Source organism: Silurus meridionalis, chromosome 2, assembly GCF_014805685.1.
Source record: "Silurus meridionalis isolate SWU-2019-XX chromosome 2, ASM1480568v1, whole genome shotgun sequence".
NCBI classification, from domain to species: domain Eukaryota; kingdom Metazoa; phylum Chordata; class Actinopteri; order Siluriformes; family Siluridae; genus Silurus; species Silurus meridionalis.
This window is the reverse complement of record NC_060885.1, coordinates 28,040,664-28,068,467: the sequence shown is the minus strand read 5'-3', so window position 1 is coordinate 28,068,467 and position 27,804 is coordinate 28,040,664. Positions and strand designations below refer to the sequence as shown.

At 37.4% G+C, this 27,804-nt stretch overlaps 3 protein-coding genes across 5 annotated transcripts; all 3 read right to left on the bottom strand.

Moving 5' to 3' along the window:
• Positions 1-278: 278 nt before the first annotated feature.
• On the bottom strand, positions 279-13,519 carry dcdc2b (doublecortin domain containing 2B). Of its 3 annotated transcripts, none has more exons than XM_046874099.1 (14): positions 13,494-13,519; positions 12,701-12,855; positions 12,356-12,554; positions 11,224-11,281; positions 9,078-9,148; positions 8,084-8,215; positions 7,843-7,989; positions 7,722-7,761; positions 7,573-7,629; positions 7,306-7,486; positions 6,946-7,052; positions 6,258-6,329; positions 5,946-6,152; positions 279-3,634 (listed from the first exon to the last, which is right to left on the bottom strand). In XM_046874099.1, the coding sequence occupies exons 1-14, from the start codon at positions 13,517-13,519 to the stop codon at positions 3,545-3,547; spliced, it is 1,542 nt and encodes a 513-aa protein (XP_046730055.1). In that variant the 3' UTR covers positions 279-3,544. The 3 variants fall into 3 exon arrangements, with proteins under 3 accessions (XP_046730055.1, XP_046730061.1, XP_046730067.1); XM_046874105.1 differs by having other exon boundaries at positions 12,701-12,814; positions 13,025-13,502; XM_046874111.1 differs by lacking the exon at positions 13,494-13,519 and having other exon boundaries at positions 12,701-13,008.
• Positions 13,520-13,646: 127 nt separating this feature from the next.
• Positions 13,647-18,760, bottom strand: iqcc (IQ motif containing C). The gene is made up of 5 exons (XM_046874122.1): positions 18,528-18,760; positions 18,229-18,372; positions 17,139-17,415; positions 15,750-15,874; positions 13,647-13,953 (listed from the first exon to the last, which is right to left on the bottom strand). Exons 1-5 carry the CDS (start codon positions 18,567-18,569, stop codon positions 13,918-13,920), a joined length of 624 nt encoding a protein of 207 aa, XP_046730078.1. The 5' UTR covers positions 18,570-18,760; the 3' UTR covers positions 13,647-13,917.
• A 2,394-nt stretch (positions 18,761-21,154) lies between these two features.
• On the bottom strand, positions 21,155-27,103 carry ccdc28b (coiled-coil domain containing 28B). The gene is made up of 6 exons (XM_046862117.1): positions 26,906-27,103; positions 24,740-25,033; positions 23,825-24,000; positions 23,568-23,722; positions 22,843-22,865; positions 21,155-21,598 (listed from the first exon to the last, which is right to left on the bottom strand). Exons 2-6 carry the CDS (start codon positions 24,973-24,975, stop codon positions 21,544-21,546), a joined length of 645 nt encoding a protein of 214 aa, XP_046718073.1. The 5' UTR covers positions 24,976-25,033; positions 26,906-27,103; the 3' UTR covers positions 21,155-21,543.
• Between the last annotated feature and the right edge of the window lie 701 nt (positions 27,104-27,804).

Sequence of the window (27,804 nt, the reverse complement as noted above, 5' to 3'; positions counted from 1 at the left end):
TCTTCTCAGTTGGGGTGTGTAGATTCCTGGCGCTTTCTCAACCCAACTACAAAAAAAAAAGATGTCTATCATGTTTACTCATGTATTGATTATTCTTTTATAGATAAGGCTCCTTTGCCTTCAGTTAAAATTCACAAATTATTCAGCGATTATTATCTCAGATCATGCCCCACATAATTTAGACCTCAAAATTCATGTAGACATGCGGGAGGCTGGAACTTCAATACTTCGCTGTTGGCTGACAAGGAATTTTGTGATTATATCTCTAATAACATTGATTTATTTCTTTATTTTTTTTTTTAGAAACCAACAAAACAGATTTAGTATCACCTTCACTTCTATGGGAAATGTTCCAAACATTCATACGTGGGATTATTATATCTTTTAATGCATATTATTCTAAAGATAGGAAATTAAAGAAGCAAAATCTCACTGATTCAACTTTGGATATAGACAGATTAAATGCTAGGTCACCAAATCCTGTCCTGGAGACAGAACGACTGAAATTACAAACGGATTTTGATTTATTGACAATTAACAAGGCAGAATTTCTACTAAAACCCACCAAAGCAACTTACTACGAACACGGCGAGAGAGCTGGCTGCCTTTTAGCATCTCATCTTAGGCATCAGTGTGCCTCCCAATTAATCTCACAGGTATATGACTCATCAAATAACCTAATTTCAGATCCGATTAGTATAAATTCAGAGTTCTGGATTCAACTTTTGCTCAGCTCAGGGGGAGGGGGATGGTACTGTTTCATGATTAATTTCTGGATTCATTTGTGTCATTCAATGATTTATTGAGTAGATTCAGTATCTCCAAATGTAATTTATTCCGTTACTTTCAACTACGCAATTTTGCTGAAGCATATTTTGCTACATTTCCCCATCAGCCAAGGAAAACTTTAATTGAAGATATATTTTCTCTTTCAAAGTCTCATAACCGCATTGCCTCTATCTATGATCTGCTTTGATCTTCACAGACACCTTCTCTTTTTGCACTTAAAGGAGTCTGGGAGAGCGAGTTAGGACTGGAACCTGACGGGAGCTGTGGAATTATGTTTTAGCTCAAATTGACTCTGTCTGTATTCGTGCTCGTTTGAGTCTTATACAGTTTAAAGTTGTTTATAGAATTCATTTCACCAAAGCAAAGTTGAAAAAACTTTCTTTTGCAGAAGATGACCGTTGTAATAGATGTTCTCTGTCCCGGCAGATACATTTTTGGAGTATCTCCCATTTATTTAATAATAAATGCCAATATTATTTATTACAGAAGATGAATACTGCTTTATTGGAAATCCCCATGCCCTCCTGCTAATTTTTCTTGGTTAAGGGACCTAATGTCTCTTCTACATTTGGAAAAAATAAAACACTCCATTAGAGACTCAACTTATTTTACAAAATCTGGAATCTGATGCTTTCCTTTGTTGGGACCATACCTTTATTATAGGACCATTATTAAAGGATCCATGTGCTTCTGCTTTCATCATAAAATACAAACAAAACTATTGATATAATTTCTGAACCTAACAGACTTCAACCAAAAGTAAAAGTGAAAGTTGAAGGTTTATATCACATACAATCTGACCTCGTCCAGAACACACCTACAGCCACACACTTCAGTGCGAACAAATAAAACCAGGCTAGAGAACAAAAATGTGTGATTTAAATCACTGTTCTTTTGGAACCAAATACAATTTTCAAATCGATGTGTAGCTAGATTCGTTTTACTCTCAAAGAAACAAGGACACAAAGTCTTCTTTCGCGGTATCACGTTGTTTTGTGGTTCGCTTTTCTGGTAAAACCCCCTGGAAACAAAAAGTACAGAAACTACCAAATAGATAACAAATAGTATAAAAAGAAGCCCTGGTTGAGAAACTAGAATAGTCCCTATTTTTCTATTACTGAAACTACATATATGTTATAATGAAATATGTAAAGAATAAGACAAGCTGCTGTATAACAATAAATGAATGAATAAGGGTTGGTGTGATAAAGTGGAGTTACTGTTTTTACTATTGACTTTTAAACCACAGCAAACAACCAATGCTTACTATTAATCTATTAAAGAAAGATAAACAGTCATTCTCCCACCAGCTACACTTCTCTGTTAGAGGGAAAAAAACCACTTCAGTATGGCAAATTATAAACTGGTGTACTCCTAAAAAGCTCTGATTAATTCCTAAATAATGTATAAGATTTTAAAATAATTGACTGTAAACTGTATAGCATTAATGTGCAATATACCTGGATGTGTTTTATTAATTTGAATAACTGAATGATGCTCCATGTCATAATGAGTGATGAAACCAAACTGACCTGTATTTGTTTTTTTTTGTTTGTTTGTTTGGTTTTTTTGGACGGTTTTATTGTTAATACTATATCACCTGAATATTAGTACACGTGAAACAAGAGAACATAAAAATGACACATTGATCTACAATTCTAAGAAAATAGAATCACATTTTTTTTGTTTTCGGAGTCCTGTGAAAAATCTGCACAACTTTCACAAGACCCCTAAACCTTGCAGGAGCTGTTTGTGTATCCGACCGTCACTCTCACAGCCCCCTAGCTTTATTATTACACTACTCACCTTTTCACAGTGGTTCTATTCAAAACTCTGAATGAAGCAGATTCAGAACAATTTATAGGCTTCACATATACAGGTTCTCTGTAAACTGAACGTTACGACTGATTAGTTGGTGAACTTACACAGAAGATGCACTAATACACGCAAGCATCAAATCAGTACAGTTTGCTATTGGGGTGAATGATGAGCATCCACACATTCTTTGAGGGGTGGGAGGGGGATTTTCTTTTAAAAGGTGTCGCTAATTTAGGAATCAAATTGGGTGTTCATTCTTATTTTTATCAAATTTAACACATTTGAGGCCTGAAAGCCTTCTTTAAAATAGAAATAATTGTAAGCAAATTTTATACTCAATATTCTTTATCGTGTTAAGATTTCTGAGAGAAATATTTTTTATTACTATAAAACTTTTTTTTTTTAGTCAGGGTAGCAATAATTTTAGAGTTTCAATTGATCATATATTTTATAATCATTTCAATGTATCAGTCATTTGTCAGGGTTCAGAGGAAAAAACAAAACAAAATTATTATTATAAGAATGAATAATCTTTCTTTTTTGGAACTCTTTTTTGAAACTCACTTAATTCAAATACTTTTCCGTAACTGATTGTAGATAGTTAAACTGTGGTGTGAAATTTTTTTTTTGTTTGTTTCTTTTGTAAGAGATGCTGATTTCACTGTGCACTGGATCGGCTAACAGTATCTCGTTAACGTCTATTATTACATGAACGGGGTTAAAGACCTTCACAGGTGAATAAACTTAATGGAACAGTACAGTCTACATGACATCAGTGTACGAGAGCAGTCTGGAGATCACGTTACGAACATACTGGGAATAAGGAGAATGATGCTCAAGAGATGATTAAGGTTAGAGCTAGACCTTACATACTGTGGGGGGGGGGGATGGGGGTTGTTTATTTATAGTTGTGTCTGACATATATGTTTTGTCTGGGTCACTCTCTCTGTTGTGAGATTGAGGAGGGTGGGCGGGCATGGTCCTGGTCCTGCGTCTCTGCTTCGTCAGCTTCCTTATGATGTCCATTCTGAAATAAAACACAGACCAGAATAAAAGTAAAGAGTAAAAGAACACATTGGATCAGTACAAGCAACTGAATTCCTGTAGGCCTACAAAAAAAAATTATTACTGGTTAACTGTAACCCAGCCATTAGGGTTGCACAAGCCAGTGCACTCTTAGTGCCGGTCTCAAGCCCAGATAAATAGGGAGGGTTGCGTTAGGAAGGGAATCCAGCGTAAAACGTGCCAAATCCAACATGCGGATCATGAATACGGATTATCTGCTGTGGCAACCCCTAATGGGAGAAGCCAAAAGAAAGTTTCTGTTTAACTGTGCAATAATAACTAACAAATTTTTAAACAACACGTGCAATAACAATCATTTAAAACCATGCAATATTAACTGTGTATACTGTATACTATATTATGTCTCTATTCTTTTATATATTTGCACATTTCTTTTTCTTTGCTGTAACAGAGAAATTTCCCCACTGTTGGACGAACAAAGGTATATCTTAATCTTAATCCTAAAATGTCAACATTTTTTTTTTTTTGCTGTAGAAGAAAAGATTTTTATCTTTATCTTAACTGAACTCTAATGTTTTATATTCTACTTATTTTAAAGGTGCAGTCTGGATTTTTTTTTTACAGTGTTCCTTTGAGATTTGGAAAAAAAAAAAAAACAGCTGTCAATCATAATATTTGTATGCACTTTGATATCTTTAGTTTCTGTTTAAATTTTTAGGAGGACAAAAAAAAAAGACTCCTCCCCCACAACCCACAACCCAAAACCATGCCCCCTCAGGTAGAACAAATCTACACCATGAGAGACATAAAACAGAAGTGGGTTCAGAAGTGAGTGTGGAGCAACATTTGAGAAGAAGGGGCATGTCATTGTGTGTCCAGATTGTCCCGAAACGGGGTCCTAAATGCTATTTCATGCATTCTGAATTATTTACACTGTTAAAGAGTTAAATTCTAATGCAAAACATGGCAAAAGTTTCAAAAAACTATTTTTTTCTGTGCCAAATATGCTCGTTCCGGGTTCTAATAAAGTTCCGGTGAGTGTTTTTAAGTATGGCCCTCTATGATGTCATGAAAGAAGGAATTCTTTGTATTAGCACTTCTCCTGGAAGAGCGTGTACACAGCAACCAGAGCAAGAGAAAAAGAGCACAACCATAATTTACATTTATGGCATTTGGCAGACTCCCTTATCTAGAGCGACTTACAGCTGAGCAGGGTTAAGGTTAGGGGCCTTGTTCAAGGGCCCAACAGTGGCAGCTTGGTGGTGGTGGGATTTGAACCTGTGACCATCTGATCCAAAGTCCAATGCCTTAACCAATGAGTTACCAGCACCATGCTTGCTTCAGTTATGGAAGTCGTCAGCAGCGCTGCACAGCAACTCGCTCGAGAAAAATGTCTCCAAAGACACGTCCTGCTGTAGTGCTTCTTGCTGCTTTTGTTTTTGATGTCAATTTTAGATTTGGGATCTGATTCTGAATCAAATACGTACGGCTAGATCTGATTGTTAGCCATAGTTATTTAAGACTATAAAGTTTTTGTTCCTGTTTTATTTATAGCATTACTAAAGATTTACATGAGATTGTCTGAAACTGTGTGTATGTCCCCTTTAAGAACACAGAAAGAAAAAATACACACTACATATTTAAAATGTTTTTTTTTTTTTTTTTAAATCGCTACTGATCATTCCTTTGTGTACCATGTTTTTATTGTGTTAATGCTCTGCATTAGTTATGTTTTTAGTTCACTTACAAAGGAAAGATTTTTTTTGGATAATTTATTCAGTGTCCCATGAAAATAATCAAAGCCATGGACTTCAACAGACCCTGTTGTTTTGAAAAGGTGGCATATCATATTAGAGCAATCTGCCCCTATGGTTTCCAGATACGTAGTGAAGATGTCTGAATCAAGCTGTACCCGTACTATTGCACCGAAAAGTGGATGAGTTGGGCTGGGATAATGTCATGCAGTGGAGATCAAATACTTCTTTGATTCTTTCATTTATTTTGTTATTGAAGTGGGTGTGGCTCAAAATATTGACATTAAAAACACGTCAAGATATTCCAGTTTTAAGTTTGTGTACATCAAAATGTCCAAATGAAATCAACTACTTATTTATTTCGGGTTTTATATATATATTTTAGCTGGTTTTAATTATTCTATTTATTTTCATATGCAGTTGTTATTTCTGTGCACAAAACTGCTTTTACATTTTTCACCATCTCTGTTTGCCTTCTCTGATTATCCTTTCTCTCCTTCTTCTCCTCAAACAAAATTTTTAAACCATTCTTTATTTACTGCATTTATCTCCACCTACCTCATCATTTTGGCCACGTTCTTTTTCCAGGTCTTCGCTGAATATGTCCTCATCTTGTGCTTCTGCCTCCTCGTTTGGAGAAAAGCTCCTTCTCGGTAACGAGGTCTCTCCTTCAGATGGCCTGTACTCCTTCATAAGGTGCTCTCTGTCGCTAGGAGACAGACTGGAGTGTGGGGATGATGTCGTACGCTCATCAGGTGCCCTTGTCTGAGTGAGCGAGAGGCCGAGTCATCATTAAGGCTACCTAAAGCAGGAGATTCTATCTTACACACACACACACACACACACACACACACACACACACTCTCCTACCTGATGCATGTGATTTGTAGATTCTGTTTGGCTCTGATCAATTTCCTCATCATGAACAACCTCAGCAACTCTCTGGAAAATAAGACAATAATATGATCTACTATGAGTAATTCAATCATGTCTGCATTTATGTTTAAGGTATAAAACAAGGCCAAAGGTACATTTTTTTTATCTATATTTATTTAAGTGTAATATAAGTGACTACATAAAGTCTACAGTGTGTCAAGAACAGCTTGTTACTCACAAATACGGGTTATCATTTTATAGTCTTCTGTACAAACAATAATCACCACAGTAGATTCAGCACCATGGACAGTAGCCAGTTTCCCCAAATAAATAAATAGGATGGATAAATAATTTAATTACTTCAGTAAAGGTTTGCATGTTAAAACACGATGACGGCCCAGGTGATAAAAAGTGCAAGTTGATATAGCTTAGCAAAATAACACTAAAATGTATGACATTTCTATGTAAAAGTGGAAAATAAGGGTCTATGCTGATATGTACAATGGTTTAGTTCCTAGAAACTGAGATTGCATGTGCAAAGCCGATACGACTGACAGTTGAAGGGCATATACTAAATTTATACTAGCTTAATAAAGCTACTCTACATCATGCCATTATTCAGTAGTGCTACGAGTGGAGACAGAACAGCGCATGAAAAGTGAGAAGATCTGAGATTCCCCACCTGATCTACAGGAAGCTCCACAGCTGTGCCCTCATCCTCAGCCACCTCCTCAGCTCCTCGCACCTCCTCCCTCCTCCTCCCCACACCCTTAAACACACTCGCTTGGCCTGCAAGACAAACACACATAAAATTCTTCTTTCTTTTCCACACCACATATATCGCTCTGCATATTAATTTATTATTAAGGAACTGCCTAGAAATGCCTTCCTCTAAAAGAAGCACGGCCTCTAAACTCAAGTCAAAGAGTGGGAATATAAATCTTCTCTATAAACAATGTCTAAATTACATACTGTGTTAAAATACAAAATGCTTTAAATTTGAAGAACAGTATTTGTCTGAATCTCCCCTCCATGCTTTTACCTGTGTTTCTGGCCACTGCTCTGTGTGGGGGTCTGTATTTGCGCACTCTGACAGGTTTGGCATAGAATATTGAGCTCTCCTCTCGTTCCCCTCTTCCTTCACTCCTCTGCAGCGGCTGGGACAAAATCACTCCCCCTGGCTCGGCCTCATCTCCTGTGGACTTCACGCGTCTGCTGTCCCTCTGAGACACACAATGCCCGAATAAAGACTTGTGCAAAATGATCAGGCATTAAAATAAGATGTAGAGACAGGTGGGACCCATCCTACTTCAGGAGAGTGAAGGAGGGCGGAGTCACTGTTGCTGTCTTGAGGAAACTTCCTGTTCTGTGATACACCATAAAAATAAACAAGATTAGCTCCATGTCACTCAGCGCAGCTACAAATGTAATCCTGAGATTATATGCTCAGTGCATTACCTCTGACCTCCTGTGCAGCCCACGATCTGCAATGTAATGTCTAAATAACAGACAATCTGTCAATTTTATTACACAATACCACCTCCATTAACATCCTCCTCCTCTTCCTCCTCTTCCTCACCTGTCTGCACTGCCTCCCGGTGCTTTGTTTAGCAACAGCTCCACGTAGGGAAGCTTCTTGAAGCGCTCGGTACCGACGGCTACGTAACACTGGCCGCTCTCCAGCTCCTCCCCCGAGGTCACCGTCACGCCGTCCAGAGTGCACAGCCTGAGATCAAAGGTCAGATGAAAAGCTGAAACAATCCTACGACAGTAGTGGACACGAGTCTGCGCTTGGTACACGGGTAGGAGTGTGGGTATACCTGCGAACGGCACCGGTGCGCAGCATGGCTTTCTCCGAGACCAGGCTGAGAATCTGTTCCAGGTTTTTCAGTAGGCTCCGAGGAATGATGAAGCGCATGGTGGGACTGAGCACATCTCCGTTCCTGAACACACTGGACAGAGAACAGGTGTGTGTCAGCATGCAGGTGTATTAATAGGTATAATATAATATAAGCATTAAAGAGGTGTGTGTGTGTTAGGGATGGCTCGATACCAAAATTTTGGCTTTGGTCTGATATCAGAATGTAATCGATTTAAAATAAAAATAGATTTATATCTTAATACCTTTGTATCAAACTGTAACAAAAAACCTCCAGGGAACATAGGTTACATTTTGATGTTGGGAAAAAAAATATATAACTGATAAAATAATAAAAATATATTAAAATGTTCTTATCTTTGTCACATTTACCTGGAACAACAACGTATGAAACACCCAATTACATTGAATTATTATATTGTACCATTTAAAATTTAATATATACCGGTACCGGAACTTCGAAATGAAACCCTGATACTGCAGAAAGTACTGTAGACCCTGTGGTCTTAAAAGAAGAGACACATCCTTGGGCTCAAACCTAATAATCAAAGAGAGCTTCAAATTCTTATATAAGCTTCTGAGATATTACAGAATGAAAGTCTTTAAATAATTTTTTAAAAATTATTATATTAAAATTGTAGCATTTTAACCCTCTGAGAACAAAGACAATGTGATATGTGATATTATGTGAGAACATAATTTAATTGTAATGTGCTATTTATCTTTATCTTCTTAAATATATATCCATTTTTATTTCTTTTCGTAAAGGGTGCCAATAATTCTGAATATCAATGTATATGAAAATAATGAAGATAATTAAATCATGAAGGTGATTAGGGACTGTATATCCACAGTGCTTGTGTGTGTGTGAGTGAGTGAAAGAGAGAGAGAGAGAGAGAGAGAGAGAGAGAGAGAGAGAAAGCTGTGTTGCTCACTGTATAATGCAGGGAAGAGTTATAACCTTCCTCCATTTTGCGGAAACGTTGGGTCTGTTGAGTCCTTTACCCTGCAGAGAGCAACACAGAAGTGTAAAGAAGTCCGGAAACCTGGAACGGATCTCAAGCCCCAGACAAAAGACGTCTCGCCCTTCACCTGACGCCTGCTTAACACCCAGCTCCTATCTCACCTACCGTCAAATCAATCAGAACTACAAAAGACAACTGTGTCACTGTGACTGCAGGATTCCTACAAACGAAACACAACACCTCGTTTTGGCCCGAAGCTGATTAAACAGATCTGCATGGCTAATGAAAGCGTCTGTACCGGCCAAGTAGTAACTTTAATAATTCAAACAAATAATAGCTGTTATACCCCATATCACAGACTGCTGTCTTTTCACACTCATGGTGAGAAATTCTGAATCGTGGATCACAGGTGAGAAAAGAAACCCTCATATTGAAACCTTAAGTTCAATCATTCAGTTTTTAGTCTTCCTCATCCGTCATATTGTCTAAATGTGGGTATATAAGCCCAATTTTTTAAGTAGTACTGATACTGGAAGTTACAGCCTAACTTTGATTTATTGTTGTATTTATGATGTTTGCTACTCCTTCTGAGTGTCCAGGAAGAAACACTTGGTGTCATCATTGAAAAGACAGAAGCTAAAAAAGCAAGAAAAAGATTGTCATTATAGCGCACTGACTGTTGCCCGAAATGAAGCAACACAAATGGGCCAAAAACTAAACTAGACTGAAGAATCCTAAAAGAACAATGAAAATCAAGTCGGTACTATTTTCTTTTGTATGACCCAAATCTGTACTGAATTGAACACCTGCACTGATTTTATTATATGATTGTTGGGGGTTTTTTCCTTCTTTTTTCATGTTTATTTGACTTTCTGCCATAATCTAATCTGATTTGCTTTGTTATCACTCTTATTTTTGATAAAAGTGAATCACTGGGACTGTACACAGTGTTTCAGAGATTGTAAATGAGACACACTGCAATCACCAACCATCAAATGTGTGATAACCTTTATAAGACATAATAATAGTATTTAAACCAAAGATTGTAAGATTGTGAGATTGTAAGTATGTTTAGGTTACACAGTAAAAGTACACCAATTAGACAAGTAAATGTTCAAATATAAAGCCTTTTTATGAATGCAATAACATTTTAGGTATTAAATTAGTTTAAATCCTATTTAGCGTTTCAGTTGGATTGAATCCTCGATACGTCACAGCTCGGACATGCCTGGACAGGTCTCATACTCAGTGTGTATATCGGACTGTCAGACAAGACAATAATGATTCATTCTTTCACCTTTACTCACGTGCATACACCCACGCACTCACAATCAGAACCACAGCAACACAACAACAAAACGAACGAGGCACAAAGTTGACCCTTTATGGCAGCTACAAAGCTACTCAGAGCAGGAATTGTCATTAAATGTAACTATAAACGGATAAAAAGTTGGAAGCATCTTTTTTTTTTTTTACTAACAGACATTGCTGTTGTGTGAGAGGTATAAAACACTCATTGACATGCTGTTATTAAAAAATATCAACTTCAGGGTGGTGACTATAATGTTTTTTTTTTAAGATTTTGAAAATTAAATTCAAAATAAAACAATTGTGTATTAGATAAATAAAATGATACATTTGAGAAATAATGAAAAAATTCCAAACAAATTATGTAGTAATTATTTAATTAACACATTTAATAATTGTGATATCTTATTATTAACTACTATTTAATGTGTTACGGTACTATGTGTTAATATATTATTATTATTAATTACTATTAAATAAAATAATTAATTCAGAAGCAAAACAATTGTTCAGTATTAAAGGTTAATAAAATATGGCTCATATAATGTCAAATAATTTTTAAAAGAATAAATAAATTGACTCAATCTTTAAAATTAATAACGAGTCATTAGTATATTGAACATTTTCTGTAATGTAAGGTTAAAGTATTAATCAGTTGACCTGATAACCAAGTACATTACCTAATCACCTGACTTTATACTTAAATAGAACTCTGTCTCGTCTATATCTCAGATGAAAAATTAGCTTCAGTGAGCAGCATTCACGGGTGTATTTTGACGTGCACTCATAACATAATAAAAACACTCACTTGCATGGCGTCTCCAGTTCGAGCCACTGGATTTCTCTTCATGCCCAGACTCAGATAACTGCGAGAAAGTGATTTAGAAAAAGAAGAGAAACGGATTAACATTCGTGCAGGAACACCTCCCATGTTGGCGCACTAATGTTTGGATAAAAGGGCTCCTTTACAGCCTGGTTTCTCAGACGCCTGATGACTTGCTTGCACAAAGCCGCTGTGACGTCTCCGAGGCCGAACGAGATGTTCTGCCCTTTGACTTTATCACCAAAATGTGAATTTGGGGAATAATGTGGAGCTGTAAAGTCACGACATCCTGCTGGTCAGTGGAGGCACATATTTGGCAGCTTGAGAAAGATACAAATGTACCGGGGTATTTATGGGTATACATTTAGAAAATATACTGAAATCATCATAAAAACTACATTTGATGTGATGTAGCTTTTACAATTAATATATTACAAAATCTTTATATAAAAACATCAAACCACAATGTTGAAGATCTGCATTATCAGCAGATTCATCAGCATAATTTCTGGTGATTAATAATAATCGCATCTGGCTTTTAAGTTTGTACCTAAGACTGTCCTGTGCCTTTCCCAAAATACTTATCCACAATCCTGCAAAACACTCAGTAGTTTGTCTTTGCTTTTCTACACCTGAATACACAAATTATTTAGATTCCCACTCCTAATCTTCTGTCACCCAAAAGATGACCATTTAGAGCTTTAAGCTTTCTTGTGTCTCTGCTGTCACCTCTGAGGATCGAAAACCTACATCAGGATATCTGCTCTGTGTCCAGTTTTAAAAGCTCTACACAAAATGAGTAATTGAACACTAATGGGGTGGACTGATTCCAAAATGCATTGCAAATCAGGTTGTCAAAATTGTCTAAGACAATATGAACATGTTCCTTAGCCCTCCAGCTTTCAACACTACCTGATTGGGGTGTGAATGTTAAATATAATACAGAAAAACATAAAAAAAAACCTCCTCAAAAACAGTTTGCATTCAACATTTGCTAAAGGCTTTAAAGTCTGAGGAACCCATGCTTCATGGTTAATGAAGGAAATGTAACCACGCCATATCGCAATTAAAGATCCATCTCTATGTATTATTTTTCTATTTATTCCTTCAAACTCACTCCATCTTTCTGAATCTCTCGAACCCGGCAGCCACGTACTGCGCCCCCTGCTGGAGGTTCTCTAGATCGGGTACCCGGTGGCCGTTCCGTGGCGTGTAGAGTGTTCGCACGGCTAGAGGAGCTCCGATGCTAAGAGTCACGTCGTTCAGGAAAGACTCCATAGTGGAGACCTGTCGCTGGTTGACGATGAACCTTCTCCCTGGATCATACAGAGAGGAACAGGTCAAACGGACTTTTTGATTTTTTTTAATAGCAAACTCAGGAAACACGCCATGAAGCTACGCTTGATGAGTCTGTTGCACTCAGCATTAATCATTATACAGGAAGAAGAAAAAAAGAGCAGACCTGAGAAGAAGGGATCTCCGTTCTTGTATACCACAACACTCTTCACAGGGGGCAAGAGGGCAGTTGCTCCGCTGGAGGCCATCACGCCTGACCTGGGCAAAATCTGATTTCCCACTGTAAAACAAAAAAACACACACACACACACACACACACACCTTGATGTTACATCCACCAAATTCAAAATTTCCCCAAGTCCATAGACTTCAATAGAGTTTCTACAATATACATTAGTGCATTCTTTCACACTCTTTCTCTCTCACACATACACATGCATATATACACACAAGCAGATACAAACACTCTCTCTCCCGCTTTCATACTTACAAAATATCTGATCATATGCAACGTCTGAGTGAATATCTTATCTTTTCTTATGCCGTCCCGCGCTTCTCACCAGCTCAAGCGTTTAGTGTCTTCTTCTACACACACACACATACATACATGCACACTGGAGTGTTTCCTGGTTGCTATGGCAGCATTGCCAGTGATCATTGGTAACAACAAAAGAGGGGGAGAAGGAGGGAGTGAGAGAGAGAGAGAATGAGAGAAAGAGAGTGAAAGAGAAAGACAGAGAGACATACAGATAAAAATACAAAAGGTTTACATAAATCTAACAAGCTTTTCTAATTTCCTCCTCACTTCTCCATAGTAAAGACAACACATCATTATTTCATAGAACGTAAACACTAATGTGACTTATTTTTTTAGGATTTTGGGCTTTACACACACACACACACACACACACACACACACACACACACACACACACACACACACACACACACACACACACACACACACACACAGTGTACATGACATACAGTCATAAATCTGTGTGCACTGTGATGTACACTGTTATCAAGGGCCACACACTGTAGATTTTGGGGGAAATTAAAGGAAATTTAATCGCTCTGAAAGAAACCTACGATTCTCACTACACATGATATTTGCTTCAAATAAATACAGTTTATTACAAATTCCGGCAAAAAAATCAACAAGCACAAAATTTACAGTCGGGTAAAAAATTTACGCTTAAGTTCTTTATGTACTGCTTCCTTCGATGTTTTTTCCATTCGCAGCAGAAATAATTAGAAGGTGACAAGAAGAAGAAGAAGGTCAAAAAGGAGGTCACATTCATGTCCAATTAAACCTTCACTTGTGAAGCCACTAAATACTCAAGTGTCCACTTTTCCCCCACACTTCCAGGTCCTTAGTCACTATGACGTTTCCATCTTCTGTTTCAAGGTCAGATACTGAAATACAAACACACAAAAAAACAAACAAGGACAACGTGAGTCACCATAAGACAATCAATGTACAGTGATTAAAAAAAACACTGAAAAGTCTGATTTAGTATTTAGTAATAAATTTATACAGTTAAAGTGATTTCTGGATTTGGTCAGCAATGCAGATCAGAGTGTTAGATGATTACATGTGTCATTTCTATAATCTATAAACAGGTCCTTCACAGGGACTTAAGAAAGAAAGAAAGAAAGAAAGAAAGAAAGAAAGAAAGAAAGAAAGAAAAATAAGAAAAACAAATGAAAGAAAGGAAGAAAGAAATAATAAACAGAAAAGAAAGAAAGAAAGAAAGAAAGAAAGAAAGAAAGAAAGAAAGAAAGAATAAACAGAAAAGAAAGAAAGAAAGAAAGAAAGAAAGAAAGAAAGAAAGAAAGAAAGAAAGAAAGAAAGAAAGAAAGGACAAATGTAACGAAGAGAAAAGAAAGAGAAAGAATAAGGAAACAAAGAAAAAGGGAAGAAACAAAAGAACAAAAGAATGAATGAAAAGAAAAACAAATAAAAGAAAGACAGACAGAAAAAAAGAAAGAAACAAAGAATTGAAGAACAAACAAAAAAAGAAAATCAAATAAAATAGAAAGAAAGAAAGAAGAAAAAAGTTTTTGCTTGTCGTATATACAGAGTGAAATTCTTCACTTCATCTTTGCATCTCCCAGTAACATTAGGAAGCTAATTTCAGAGCTCAGGATCAGTCATCTCAAAGCCCTCTTTAAGCATTTAGAGGGTTGAGGGCCCTGCTCAAGGGCCCAAGAGTGGCAGCTTGGCAAAACTGAGGGTTAAACCATTGACCTGCTGTTCTATAACCCAGGGCCTTAACCACTGAGCCAGAACCACTACCCTGTCCCTCAAAAAAATTGTTTATAATTGTTAATTGTTGCGTTTCTTTAACATTAATGGAAGGAGTCTCCAGCAGAAAAGCACTGTCGATATAAAGCTATCAGTTTCAGTTTTCTTTTATCATGACATGACATTAAAACTTCAGGAGAGAAACAAAGGGATGTTGGTAATAAAACAAGTGTTTACAGCTGCTATAACATAAGTAAAAACAGGAACTAAGCATTTTGTTTGTTCACCTTTTGTGCAACTCATTTACATTAAAGCTCTTGCCATTTTTAAAACTGGAGTACATTTGCAACCATCATATGAGACCCTTTTTGGCATGGATACATCCATATTTTAGTTGAGACTCTGATGAATTATTTATACTTTACATTTAAGTAGAATAAATCAGCACTTTCCCCACCTCTGGTTATAACATTAGTATAACTCCAAAAGTAAATGCTTTTCCTGTTTCTTGCTTTCAGTGGAAAAAGTTACCCTGCACTTGATGGGCAGCTGTGACATTTATTTATATTCCAGAGCGTAATGATAGAGAGAGGCTGTAAAGGCTGACCCGAACGTTATGCTGCCTCCCACAGTGTAATTTAGCTTTTTATGACCGAAGGCGGGGCTCTCCTTTGGCCACTGCAATAGACACCACAGCTTCAGGTTCCATCACGTATTGCTCTTTGAATAACAAACTGGTGCAAACTGCTCACACTCCAGACAAGTTGGAGATTATTGTCATTTTTGTGATTTTGCAGAGTGATACACAAGAGAGTTCGAATAGACATTTCTTTTGCGTTAGAAATTCACTAGATCGTCACTACTGAAATATTTCGAAGGGAGTAATATTACATAAAGCAACATTTCAGTATATATCAAATAAAATGCTTAATTATAAAAGAAACATTTAATCTCCAATGCATACTTTCTTCCTGCTGGCGATGGCCTGTTGGATCCACAGCAGCTCCATGGCCAGAGTGTTTCTGTGCTGCTTCAGAGCTTCAGGAGTGTGTGGTACATTTTTCGACAAGATGAGCATCAGTGGAGGAGCTGCCAAAGACAACACACACATGGATTCTTACAGTTGTGCACTAGATTTCATACTGTATTTCATATGTGCTGTAAGGTAGTTTTGCTAGTATGTACAGTGTGCAAGTAGACTAGAGCATGAAAATGTGCAAATGTCTTTGGAGGTATGCTAGTATGCAAGAACTGCACCGGTATGCAAATGTACAATGCGTACAAAGTGTAGACTGGTGCAGTAGTATACAAGTATGCAAATATGGTGGTATGGTGTGTATGAACTGCGCACACACTGCACACATGAGATGCTATTATGGAGATGAGTTAAGAAAGTCGTACCCTAGTATGCAAGTACGTTATTAGTATGAAAAGCAGTGTACATTAGTGAACACAAAAGTGTCATTATATATAATAAGTATATATATAAAAAAGAACATTAATAAATATATAAATATATAAAGTATAAAATATACATACATATATTATATATAATAATATGATGGCATGCAAATCCGCTTCATATTAGTGTGCAAGTATTATACTTTGCAAGCATGCTATTCTGGAGGTAAAGTCAATGTAATTTGTTACTGTACTTGAATAGCTTTTTTGTGTATGTTTACTTTACTTTTCTATTTAGGGAGATTTTTACTTCACTACATTTCAAAGTCAAATATCTTACTTTTTACTTAACTATTAACATACAGTTCAGCAGCAAGCCGGACATTTTGAGAGGAATAAATGATGGAAGAAACTCAATAAAAGAAGTTGTGGCCTTGTTTGCGTGAATTATTTTTTGAAGTAGTTGAAAAGAAGAACGAGTCCTTCACTTTCAAGTGCCTTCTCTGCCTGCCTCGGCCCTGTACGAGTTCTTCTTACAAGAATTCTTCTTCCAATCTAAGAAATATAGCCATAATATTTCATAGTACTTCGGATACTTAAGTACATATGAAGTCAAATACTTTTTGTAATTTTACTTAAATGGAAGTTTAAAGGGAGCACTTTTACTATACTGGAGTCATATTGTTTGGCCTAGTGTATCTCTACTTTAACTACATGGTTTGTATACTTTGTCCACCACTGGTATTAATACATCTACTAGGTTTCTAGTATGTATGCAGCTGTGCAAATATGTGAGAGTACTGCAATGTCACTGTAATGTATCTACTGGGCTAGTATACAAGATATGTGCTAGTACAGACGTTAGGGTGCAAGTATGTATTCAGCAGTGCACTACGAACTATGTTAATCATTCATTTACTACTTATGCTGGGATTCTAACACAAACTCATACCCTGCTGTAGTGCACTCATTCTCAGAGCCAGAGTAGTCGTGTCAGTTACATCGTCGCTCTGCAAGCCCTCCTGCTGTGTATCGCCCCCTGCTGGAGCGCACGTCTCTCTCTGGTCTCTCTCCAGGCCACAACTTCCAACCTCATCCCTCTCGGGAACCAGGACCTCCGAGTGAAGGCAAGGTGCCTCATCCTGCATCTTCGCTTTCTCTACGTTCTCGGGACATTCCTGGATCTGGTTCTTTGGGCGAGGATATCTAAAAAAGGCGCTCTCTGTGTCCTGATGACGTAAATATGACAAAATTCTGATTTATGTCCAGGTAACACTGTTTTCAGTCTTTGTACTTTATTTGCTTTACTTAAGTGTTAAGGAGCCAAATACAATTACAGTTTTTCTTAGCTGTTCTTTGGAGCGTTTCTTAAATCATCCTTTACAAATTACTAAGTGAATTCCTCAAAACAATTTGTACAAACAGCACCACCTATAGGATTTCTTTCAAAATCCTGTACTTTTTTGTTTTAATCCTATCCTCCAACTCTCAAAAGTAATTTGTGTTAATAAACATCTCATTTTCATCAGAATGACGAGACCTTTTGGCATTGTTCACAAACAAGATCGTCAAAATGTTTCGACCTGTTGTGAGTATGACGCCGCACAGTTTTAGTAATTCCTACTACAGTTTGGATTACAAGGATTAAAAATGCTCAAGGGTGAATTGAAATGACTTATTTAATGAACTGCTGCCTGTATGATTTGGGGGTTAAAACTATTCAGGAAGGAACCAGTATAGTATGTTTTGATCAACATGACAAAACAAATGATATTGTAGGAAACAGCAGACAATTGTACACAATCAAATGAATGTACCAAAGCAATTAATGTATTCAAACCAACAAGAAAATGCTTCTATGCTTTGATAGAACCCTTCCATAGTTATTCAGTCATCAGAGTCTTGGTGGTTAATCATTGCAGATCTTTGGGAAATTGTGAACATTTAATTTTTGGCCAGTTTAGTTTACTTGGTTGCAGAACAAGCCCCGCCCCTTTCCCCTTAAATGGCAGCACTGTGAAATGATAGTAAATGAACCTTACAGCATCAGTGAAGTGGGGTTTGGGTAGAAACTGCCCTCTCCAACTCAGGTGCTCCAAACCTCCCTCCAATTCCTTCACTATGTCCTCATATTCAGCCTGAACACACTTCAGGTCTCTCCTCATCAAATATCCTCGACATCGCCCCTGAAACACACAAACCAGCAGCATTGTGCAGAATCAGGCTGCAAGCCGGAAGTACACTCTCGCTAATCTACCTCTATTATTAAACATAGCTAAACTATACCTACCAACACTAACATTACTCACATTATTGCACCTCACACTAACTATATACGTACCTGAAAGTATATCATATTATTTATCCATTCCTGTTTACTCATTATACTTATTATTATTCAAACATTCCTCAAAGTTTTTTTAATTATGCCGTTGCAAGCGAATTTCCAGGCTCGATCTCAAATAGCGTCAAATCTGACATATAGTGTACTGCCATACAGCCAACAGAAGCAGAATTAAATTCCCTAGATAGTGTACTCGTGAAGGTTGGTTGTAGCCATTTGAGATTCGACTTCACCTAGCAACAAAATCCCGTTCATTTCTTCGCTTTGTGCAACTGTTGGATTAGTCTTGTAGTTTTCGCGCCCCCTAGAGAAGCGGAGAGAAGTTGCGCGTTGCCTCTTACAATTCAATCCTTTGCTCAACTCGAGATTTTGTATTATTATTATTATTATGATTATTATTATGATTATTATTATTATTATTATTAAACGTGTATAAAAAAATCTACTATAAATTAAGCTCTTAAAACAGTGTAACACCAAGTTTACATCAGGTGACTGTTTGCAATACAATATTCCTAAATATTCACTGCAGTAGTAAACACTTCATTAATAAGATTTCTGACTGTAGCTGTTTGTTTATAGTAAAATTAATAAATTAAAATAAACAGTCACAGCTACACAAAGTCACCCGGCTACGTTGAGCTAGTTTAAAAGTTAAATTTGTGGGAAAAAATAGTTGGGGTTTTTTTTAACCTTTTTTAATCTAATGTCAGTTCCTGGTTGTTCTTGCAAAGTATTGGTTTCTTTGCTGCAATTTTGAGTATAAAAGATTGTCTCATGCAGTCTCCTCTGAACAGTGGATGTTGAAATATATCTGCCACTTGAAAGACGCATTTAGGTGAACTGACGGTTTCTGAGGCTGGAATTCTAATAAACTTATCCTCTGCAGCAGAGGTAGCACTTGGTCTTTCTTTTCTGGGACAGTACTCACGAGTTTCATAATAGCGTTTGATGGTTTTGGAGACTGCACTTGGGGGACATTCAAAGTTCTTGAGATTTTTCTTGCCACAATATGGATGTGTACAGTAGATGAAGTATAGCACTAATAGGGCTATTGACTCTATATTTAGCCTTTCCTTTACACAAGACAATTAATGGTGTAAAGAATTAATAAGTCAAGAAGTGTCACAAATGAACAAAGAAGGCACCTGTGAACTTAAAAACCATTCCAGGTGACTAGCTCATTAATTTAATGAGAGAATGGAATATGTGTGCAAAGATGTCAAAGCTTAATGAATCTACTTTGAACAATCTAAAATATAAAACATTCTGGGTTTTTTTTTTGTGTGTTCTTTCATAGTTTGGATTTCTTCAGTATTAATGTAAAATGTTGAAAAAAAATTAAAATGAAGAGAAAACACTGATACTGACTGGTACTGTATAGCAACATTCCAAGAAAAAACATAGCTTTTATGTAATAAAATGAAATTTATTTTTCTTTTTAAAATGTAATCTACATCACATTTTGCTGAAAAACAACTGAATGACACACGTTTTAACAGCAATGACGACAGAATCATCGTTTGACCCTTAGCACAACATATACACCTAAAACAACGTAGTGAATTAAAGACCAGGAGCCATATAATGTATAAAGGACAAAAATAATAAATGAACTCAGGCAGACTAACAGATCATCTAATTAACAACTGAATAATTACTACAATTTCTGTAAATAACTGTTAGAAAAAAAGACTTTTTATGCCTTGTGTGTTCACTAGCAATAACGTCTCTATCTGCCTGCATTAGTAAAATAGTGCTTAGTTTTCTCAGCCTGACTGATAACCTACTGCATGCTTTTAATATTCAGTCTTCCATCTAAATCTTTGTATACATTTCAGTTTAAAGAAACAATCTCAGAAAAAAGTACACGTTCCCTCTGACACAAATGAGGTGTATCACTCACACTGTTGAATGAGGTGTTTGAAAGCTACAATGCGAAAGCAGTTAACTAGTCATTTTAGTTTATCTCAGACTTTTTTAAACTAGAAATAATAAATACACAAATACAATGTTTTTGTTATCGTTATTATTGACTGCTACAATTCAAACTTCCAAATATTAGCAGCCTGCGAGCGGAGTGAGCCCCTGAGCAAGGCCCTTAACTCTCAGATGTATACGTGAAATTTTTGTAAGTCGAATCTGCCACATGCTGTAAATGTAGAGTATTTAATTACGCAGTAAACATTGCTCCATGTTTCTAGACTTAATAGACGCGACACAAACCATATATCAGGCAAGTGCACGGCAAAAAAGGATTTAAGATGAGAGAATTTGTTAGCTATCAAGAGAAACTAGCATACGTCATGTAGCAAACGTGTTTCCACTGATTTGGTGGCGAGTGAAGGATTGTGCAATGTTAATTTTATTTAAATGTGGGATGAATTTTTCCTTTCAAATCTTTAACTCCATTTCTAAAAATAAAATCTCTTTTGTGCTACAAATTGATGAGTCACCGTCTCAAATAGTCCTGAGCAAATCTTTAGCTAGTGGTTATGGTGAAGCTGTGCTAACCTAGCAGTTACGGCTTTGTGCTAGCCCCCAGAAGGTTGTGAGTTCACATGACAATGCTGTGGACTTGTTTTGGGTCCTGAATCGATTGTTAGTCAAAAAACAATAAGAAATGCCTACTGAAAGAAATGGTTTAATGTGGATATAAAAGGCATCCTGATATGCAACAGGATTCAAATTTCCCTCATATATTCCTATGGTTTCTAACTGAACACACCAAAAATCCTGTTTTTGGTGGAGCCATCTTGTCATTCCTTTCATCGGAATATTCACCAAGCAAACACGCATGAAAACGTAACCAGAAATGGTCCTTTAAAGAAGAAATCAGAGGGTGTCTGTGAAGAAAACAAGTGAGGACTAGCTAGCAGTTTTTGAGCTTGGTGCCATTGGTGCCATTGTTTTTATACACTCTTTTTTGCGGTCCACTTCTTCACTGTAGGTTTAGCTTAGCTGAATCAGCAGCTCCATGATGAAAGCACGTTGCTATGGTTTGCTTTCCGTCTCATGGATCAGAGGCCTTGGGCAAGTCCTGATTCTCTGCCAGGTGTAACTTCTGTCTGGAGAAAGTGCATTAAGGTTTCACATTATGGCACAAGCTCAAATTTCAAATCTTCTATATTGCGCTTTCAGACCTCCACTTGAAAGCTAAAAGTGCTTTATGGATTCTGGGAGGTTTTTATCTTTAGCATCTTTTCATGCTGTTATAAGTTCATAAAAATGTTTTATACTGTGAAATGTAATCGGAGTATAATGTATAGTAATACAAACGTTCCAGAAGAGATAAAGCGTATAAAAGTAAGTATTAAATATATACAATAAACAGGCATAACTTTATGAGCCCCTGCCTAATATTGTGTTGGTCCTCTTTTGCTGCCAAAACACTTCTGACCCATCCAGCATTAACAGCATTAACTTCTTTAGCAGTTAATTCTACAGGAGCTCATCTGCTTCAATAAGCCTTTGCTGCCAATGAACCTGTTGCTGGTTCCCCACTGTTTATTCCTTTGACCACTTTTGATAGAGACTGACCACTGTAGATGGAACACCCCAGAAGAGCTGCAGTTTTGTAGATTCTCTGATTAAGTCTGCAAGCCATCACATTTTGGCCCTTGTCAAACTCACTCAAATCCTTATGCTCGCCTGTACTTTGAGGACAAAATGTTTATTTACTGCCTAATATATCCCACCCACTAAAAAGTGCCATGATAAAGAAATAGTGTTATTCACTTCACTGGTCATAATGTTATAATGCCATAATGTTATGCCTGATCTTTGTATATTTTTTAGTGAATATTTAACATTTAGTGTAAATTTTGCCAATTTGATAATACAAGATCTATGCCACAGAGTTATTTTAGTCTACTTCGACTTAATACAGCCAATTAAGACAAAATGTGTCTGAAAGTCATACTGCCTCCCTCTCTGCACTAGTGGATTATGGAGCAAGACTTTGGAGGAATTGCTTAATTTAGCTTCATCATCCATGTACCAAAACAGCTGATTTTACCATTAATTCTTATTAATAATATTAATTAATATTTTTAATATAATTCCTACAATGCATATGGAATTGTGTTAAATGTCCTGTAAAGCCTGATTTTTGGTCTGAAACCAGCTTTTAAAAAAAAAAACTCTTTTGTTTTATGGTGCTGATGTGAAACAGTCTGATGGAAAGCATTGGAGAAGGTTTAGATCACCCAGCAGGGATCCTTTTTAAATCTGTGAAGGCAGCAGGAAGCATTTAGACAAACAGAAAAAGCAATGAGGTAACAGGCGGTGATTCAGTTTGCATGAAGGATACATGGAGCTACTGAGCTCTTCCAGCTGTGGAGAGAGAGAGAGAGAGAGAGAGAGAGAGAGAGAGAGAATGAATTGTTTATTTTCAATAAAAAATCCTTTTCTGAACATCCTTACTACATTTACAAAATTTTGTATGAACTTGTCACACAGAGAAGTCCTTGGGCTTTAACACTCAACACCTCTCTCTCATTCACACACACACACAAACACAAACACAAACACTCTGTCTCTCTCCTCAGACACGACCAGGCACAAATGATCTGTTTTCTCAGCACAAATTACCTCAAACAAAGCAAAGCAAAAATCGGCTCTTATAAATAGCTGATAAAAAAATAAAAACCTGTGTATCGCAGTGTGACATTTGACAGTGACAGATTAATAAGTGCATCAGATAAAGACATACTTTTTTTTTGCAATTCCTGAATCATATACAAGTATTAAGAATAGTATGCGGTTTCAGTAGGCTTTAATGATTTGAATTAATGATTAATTTAAAATACAGACTGTGACAATTCTTAATTAAAATTGAGATAAAAAGACAAAAGTTTCAACACTAGGCGAAGGTTTTGAAAAAATTTTTTTCCATGTTGTATAAGATGTTTGTGCACACCCACACTGAGCTGAATGTATGTAAATGCATGCAAAAGCAGTGCTTTGTAGGATGAAGTAAGGACATGTTTGTCACAGGGTTACAACGGCATGTGTGTGTGTGTGTGTGTGTGTTACATTTGAGAGAAGGTGCTCCAGGTTGCGGTCTGAAGCGCTTTTCCTCTGGTCCTCAGAAAGCTCCTCGACATGGCTGTCAAGGCTGAAATGAAGGCGAGCCAGTTTCTCCTGCATCTCCCTCACATGCTCGAGCTGCTCAAATGAGCACACCTTACCTGAGGTGAAAGAGAGACACAGAGATTCACATAAATGCAAATGTTCTTCCTTAGTAAACAAATGACCTTCAGAGAAAAGGCCTACATATGTTTTTTTGATACCAAAGGCCTGCAGTTTTCCTGAGTGGAAGTCGTTGAGTAGGTTGAGGAGTCCTCCCTCCATCTCTCTTACATCTGAGACGTCAGTGAGGAAGGAGTGCTGCAGAGGAGAGGAGGACGGGGCGACCCGGCTGGGGCCGGCCGGCTGAGGTGCTCGGGGTTTTTCTCTGTGAGGCCGACTGTAACACGTCATACCCAAAACCATCAGAAAATCAGGGTTCAGTGTAATTAAACATAGTGTTATTACAGGATCAGAGATAGGGGTGGAATGAAATTCTACACTCAAAGTCTATTGACCTTCTGTTCTCAGAGCAGTGTTTATTTATAAAGCTATAAAACCATTCTCAAAAAAATCACAGATGTAAATCATAGCTCTGCTATAAAACCTGCACAACACACTCGCTCATGGTTGACAAAGGGCTCCAAACACTGACGATAACCTTCAGAAAAAACCTTGACGACATTTTTTAAGTAAATATTTTATTTTAAATGGTTATAATATTTACTGATAATTTTTATTGTATCATGATCATGATATCATTTCATATATTGTTTTAATAATACTAAGATATAAGGTTTTTTCATTATTTGGCCAATTATTTGGAGTAAATTCCCAATTATTGCATCTTCATGTTGCTAATTAATACTTTAAGATAATTCAAATAGAAATAAATACTACAGTTTGTAGAAAAGTATACATTTTCGGCCTGAAAATAATTCATACTGCACGGACAAACACTAACTCGTAAACTCTAATGCAGGAACATACGTAAACAAAATACATTGCAACACGATATTTAAAAAAATGAAAGTAAATGTGTGCGAACGTGCCTGCAGTTCAGGTCTTTTCTAAAGATATGGATTATTCACTGATTTAGAAACCTCCATGGCACTGGATCCGGTGGACTTTGTACAAACCTTGTAGGCTTGGGTGGAAGCACGGGGACAGTGAGGACTTCTTTGGTTGTCCCCATGGCTCCAACAGATCTTTTGTACTTGCCCCGGGGTTTAGGGGATGGTGGCTGAGGCAGACCCAGAGAGAAGGTGGCGCTCTTGCTGGCCGGGAGGACGGAAAGTTTGCGTGGGTTTACTGGCGGAGGTGGTGGTTGCGGAAGGGACACTTTGGGACTCCTCTTCTTTCTCTTGTCCTCCATTGTTCAGCCTTTTTTTTTCTAAGACAAGTGCAGATGGGATGTTTATCCTACCAAGTCCCTTAGAGACAAAAAACAAAGTTGACAAGTTAGCCAAAATAATCCAACTCATATAATTTTAAATAAACTGTAAGTGGGACCACCAACATGTTTGTGAGTTGTGAACATGTCAGTCTGATCAATCAATCAATCAAACCTGGAAGTGTAACAACTGGCTGCAATCTTTGGGAGATATTAGTTTCTGATTTCATGCCATCTCCCATTTATTGACTTGAAAAGACTGTAAATAGTCCCAGGTTGAAAATGAAACAAATTTCACAATATGATTAAACAGTAAAACAGTATGAAGGCAGCCATCTTGGACAATCAGATATAATCTACGACGTGGTATGAAAAAGTTCAGAGACTGCTGTTTTTTTTATATTATTTATCTACATTTCCACACTATAACACTCCCAGCGTTTCTTCCACAATGGGACTGTATCCTGAGAGCCTTCTTTTCAAAACGTGTAAAACATTGATTGCTGTATCTTCACAATTGAGTCAAAACACGACCTCTGATCTTTGATCTTCGGGAAGAGGGCGAAGTTTGCGGAACCAAATCTGACAAGTAGCGTGGGTGCGGAAGTGAGATTACGTTGTTTCTTGCGGGAATCTCACATGTGAAGAGAGCTCTGTGACCGGGTACACACGTGGTCAGAATAACAGACGCGGTAACGGTACACAGGACGATGTCTTTTGACACACTTGACTTTGAAGGTCGGTGCTAAGTGTGACTGTGCATGCAGCCTTGTGCTGCCATCTGTTGGCGTGTTACAAAATGAGTCTCAAAACCTTTTCTTACCATCGCTTTTTTGTTGTGACGCACTGCCAGGCCATGCAAGAGATTTCCATTACTAGTCAGCTATATTCGCTCCAATATAACAGGGTAAAATCAAGAAAATGTGTAAATTGCTGAACTTTTATTCATGCAGAAACACAAACCATAATGTGTCACATTACAGAACCTTCCACTGAGCCATACTGGTCAGCGGCGCATCTCAGAGAGACTGCTATTGATCTCTAATGATCGGTCTGCACATTAAAGCAATCCTACATTTACGTTTTCAGCATGAAGCGAAAGATCTCCTGCATGCTCCCACACCACTTAAGCCATCAGCTCATGACCACAGAGAGGTCAAATGATGGAAAGATGAATCGTAATTACTTGCTTGTTTACTTGCTCGAAGGCATGCTCGGACTTGTCCCTGATCCTTGTCCTATATTTAACGCCCAGCTCTCATCACAGGGTCACAATGTGCACTATTTATAGACTCCCCAGGTCTCTGTGGGACTATAAAGTGTCGAATATCAATCCCGCAGAAACCCGGCCATCTCTGACACACCTGAACTGCCTCCTCCTGAGGATACAGCAGGTGTGAGAGCACAAAAGCTGATTCATTGAGATAAAGTGGATGTGTTATGTTGTCCAGGTCCCTCATCAGGTGTACCTTCTGTGGCTCTGTCTTGTTATATTGAGATCATTTACATAAAATAAAGCTTACTAATGCACTAATGAGCTGCAGAACACCCTCTAAGCACTGATGACACGTGCAATTTAGGTAAAGGTACAAATTCAGGTAAGAATTTACATGTTAAAATAGATATTCTTTTGTTTTGTTTTTGTTTTAACTCAAAATGATCAGCCAATCAAGATCATCCAAATAACACCATCATGGTGTGCACTTATTAATTGCATACATTACATACTCCTTGACTATATTACTATCCTGAAAGCTGGTTATCATAGAAACTCATGTTCTACCTCGTGTGCACGCGCAAACAGATTTTCCTTGTTTTTTTAAAGCCATCCATCCATTTTTTTTTTTACCAGCATGGAGAAAGGGATTTGCGGGATTTGCTCTTAATGTATGGCACCAATCGCTAAACTCACCCTCTCCTCTCACCGAAACACTGCGATCAGCACATCCCTGTCTTCCATATCAGTTTTCTTTTTTTCAGAAAATCCTAAACAAAATATACACATATAAAATATCTACATGAACTGGATTTCCGTTCACTGCCGCTTCTCGCGCAAGAGCAACAATAAATAAAAGGTCGCAGTCGGGAGCGCGCTTTCTCCCTTAAAGGGACCGCATGGCTTTTTTTTTTTTTATTCTCCCGGGTCACGCGCATCATCAGTAACCACGCGCAATCTCACTTCTCCGCTACAGCGCAGTTGGCTGCCGGTCCGTTCCACGCATGCGTACACTGAACACCTTAAAACTTAAGTCTCAGCATTTTCTCATGTCCCTGTGCTCCAAAGTTCACTTTTGGTGACCTGTGAATTCGTGGACAGGTGGTAATAAGAGATCAATACATCATAGCATGGCCTCGGAAAATACAAGATTATGCCATATCTGGTTGTCGCCCATTTTCAGTGCAGGTATCTGAAAAAGTTTGCTTGCAAGAGTGACGCAGTTCAAACTTAAGCGACCCAAGATCATGAGATCATGAGATTTCTGGTGTGTCCAGGATGCTACAAAGCTGATATTATGATCATCAGTAGAGGAATAATTCATCGCCTGATTTGTGGAATGCTACTTGCATCACACACTGATAAGAAGTGGTGGCTCTGGGTTTCTGATTGTAAGGTTGGAGTTTCAAGCCCCAGTATAACCAAGCTGGGGCTCTTAAGTAAGGCCTCTGACCCTTTGTGCTCCAGAGGCAAAGTATCGTGGCTGACCTGAGCTTCCTAACATATAAAGCTTTGTTTCCAAAAGTAACCATGGCAAAAGGTAGTAGGAAATCCTTCTTGCAACTTTGCAGTATTCATAACTTGCAGCATGTGTA

Excerpts from the sequence above, each read along its gene's own strand:
- ccdc28b (XM_046862117.1), bottom strand. The coding sequence starts at position 24,975 with ATGGAGGACAAGAGAAAGAAGAGGAGTCCCAAAGTGTCCCTTCCGCAA. Across the intron at positions 23,723-23,824 it reads AGGAAAACTGCAGGCCTTTG|GTAAGGTGTGCTCATTTGAG; the intron begins GTATCAAAAAAA and ends CTTTCACCTCAG. Across the intron at positions 22,866-23,567 it reads TGGAGCACCTTCTCTCAAAT|CTGGAAGAGCTCAGTAGCTC; the intron begins GTAACACACACA and ends CTCTCTCCACAG.
- dcdc2b (XM_046874099.1), bottom strand. The coding sequence starts at position 13,519 with ATGTCATGTACACTGTGTGTGTGTGT. Across the intron at positions 7,990-8,083 it reads CGCACCGGTGCCGTTCGCAG|GCTGTGCACTCTGGACGGCG; the intron begins GTATACCCACAC and ends CTTTGATCTCAG. Across the intron at positions 7,762-7,842 it reads CCGGGAGGCAGTGCAGACAG|ACATTACATTGCAGATCGTG; the intron begins GTGAGGAAGAGG and ends TCTGTTATTTAG.
- iqcc (XM_046874122.1), bottom strand. The coding sequence starts at position 18,569 with ATGAGTAAACAGGAATGGATAAATAATATGATATACTTTCAG. Across the intron at positions 18,373-18,527 it reads ATAATATGATATACTTTCAG|GGGCGATGTCGAGGATATTT; the intron begins GTACGTATATAG and ends TGTGTGTTTCAG. Across the intron at positions 17,416-18,228 it reads AACCCCACTTCACTGATGCT|GACACAGAGAGCGCCTTTTT; the intron begins GTAAGGTTCATT and ends TTACGTCATCAG.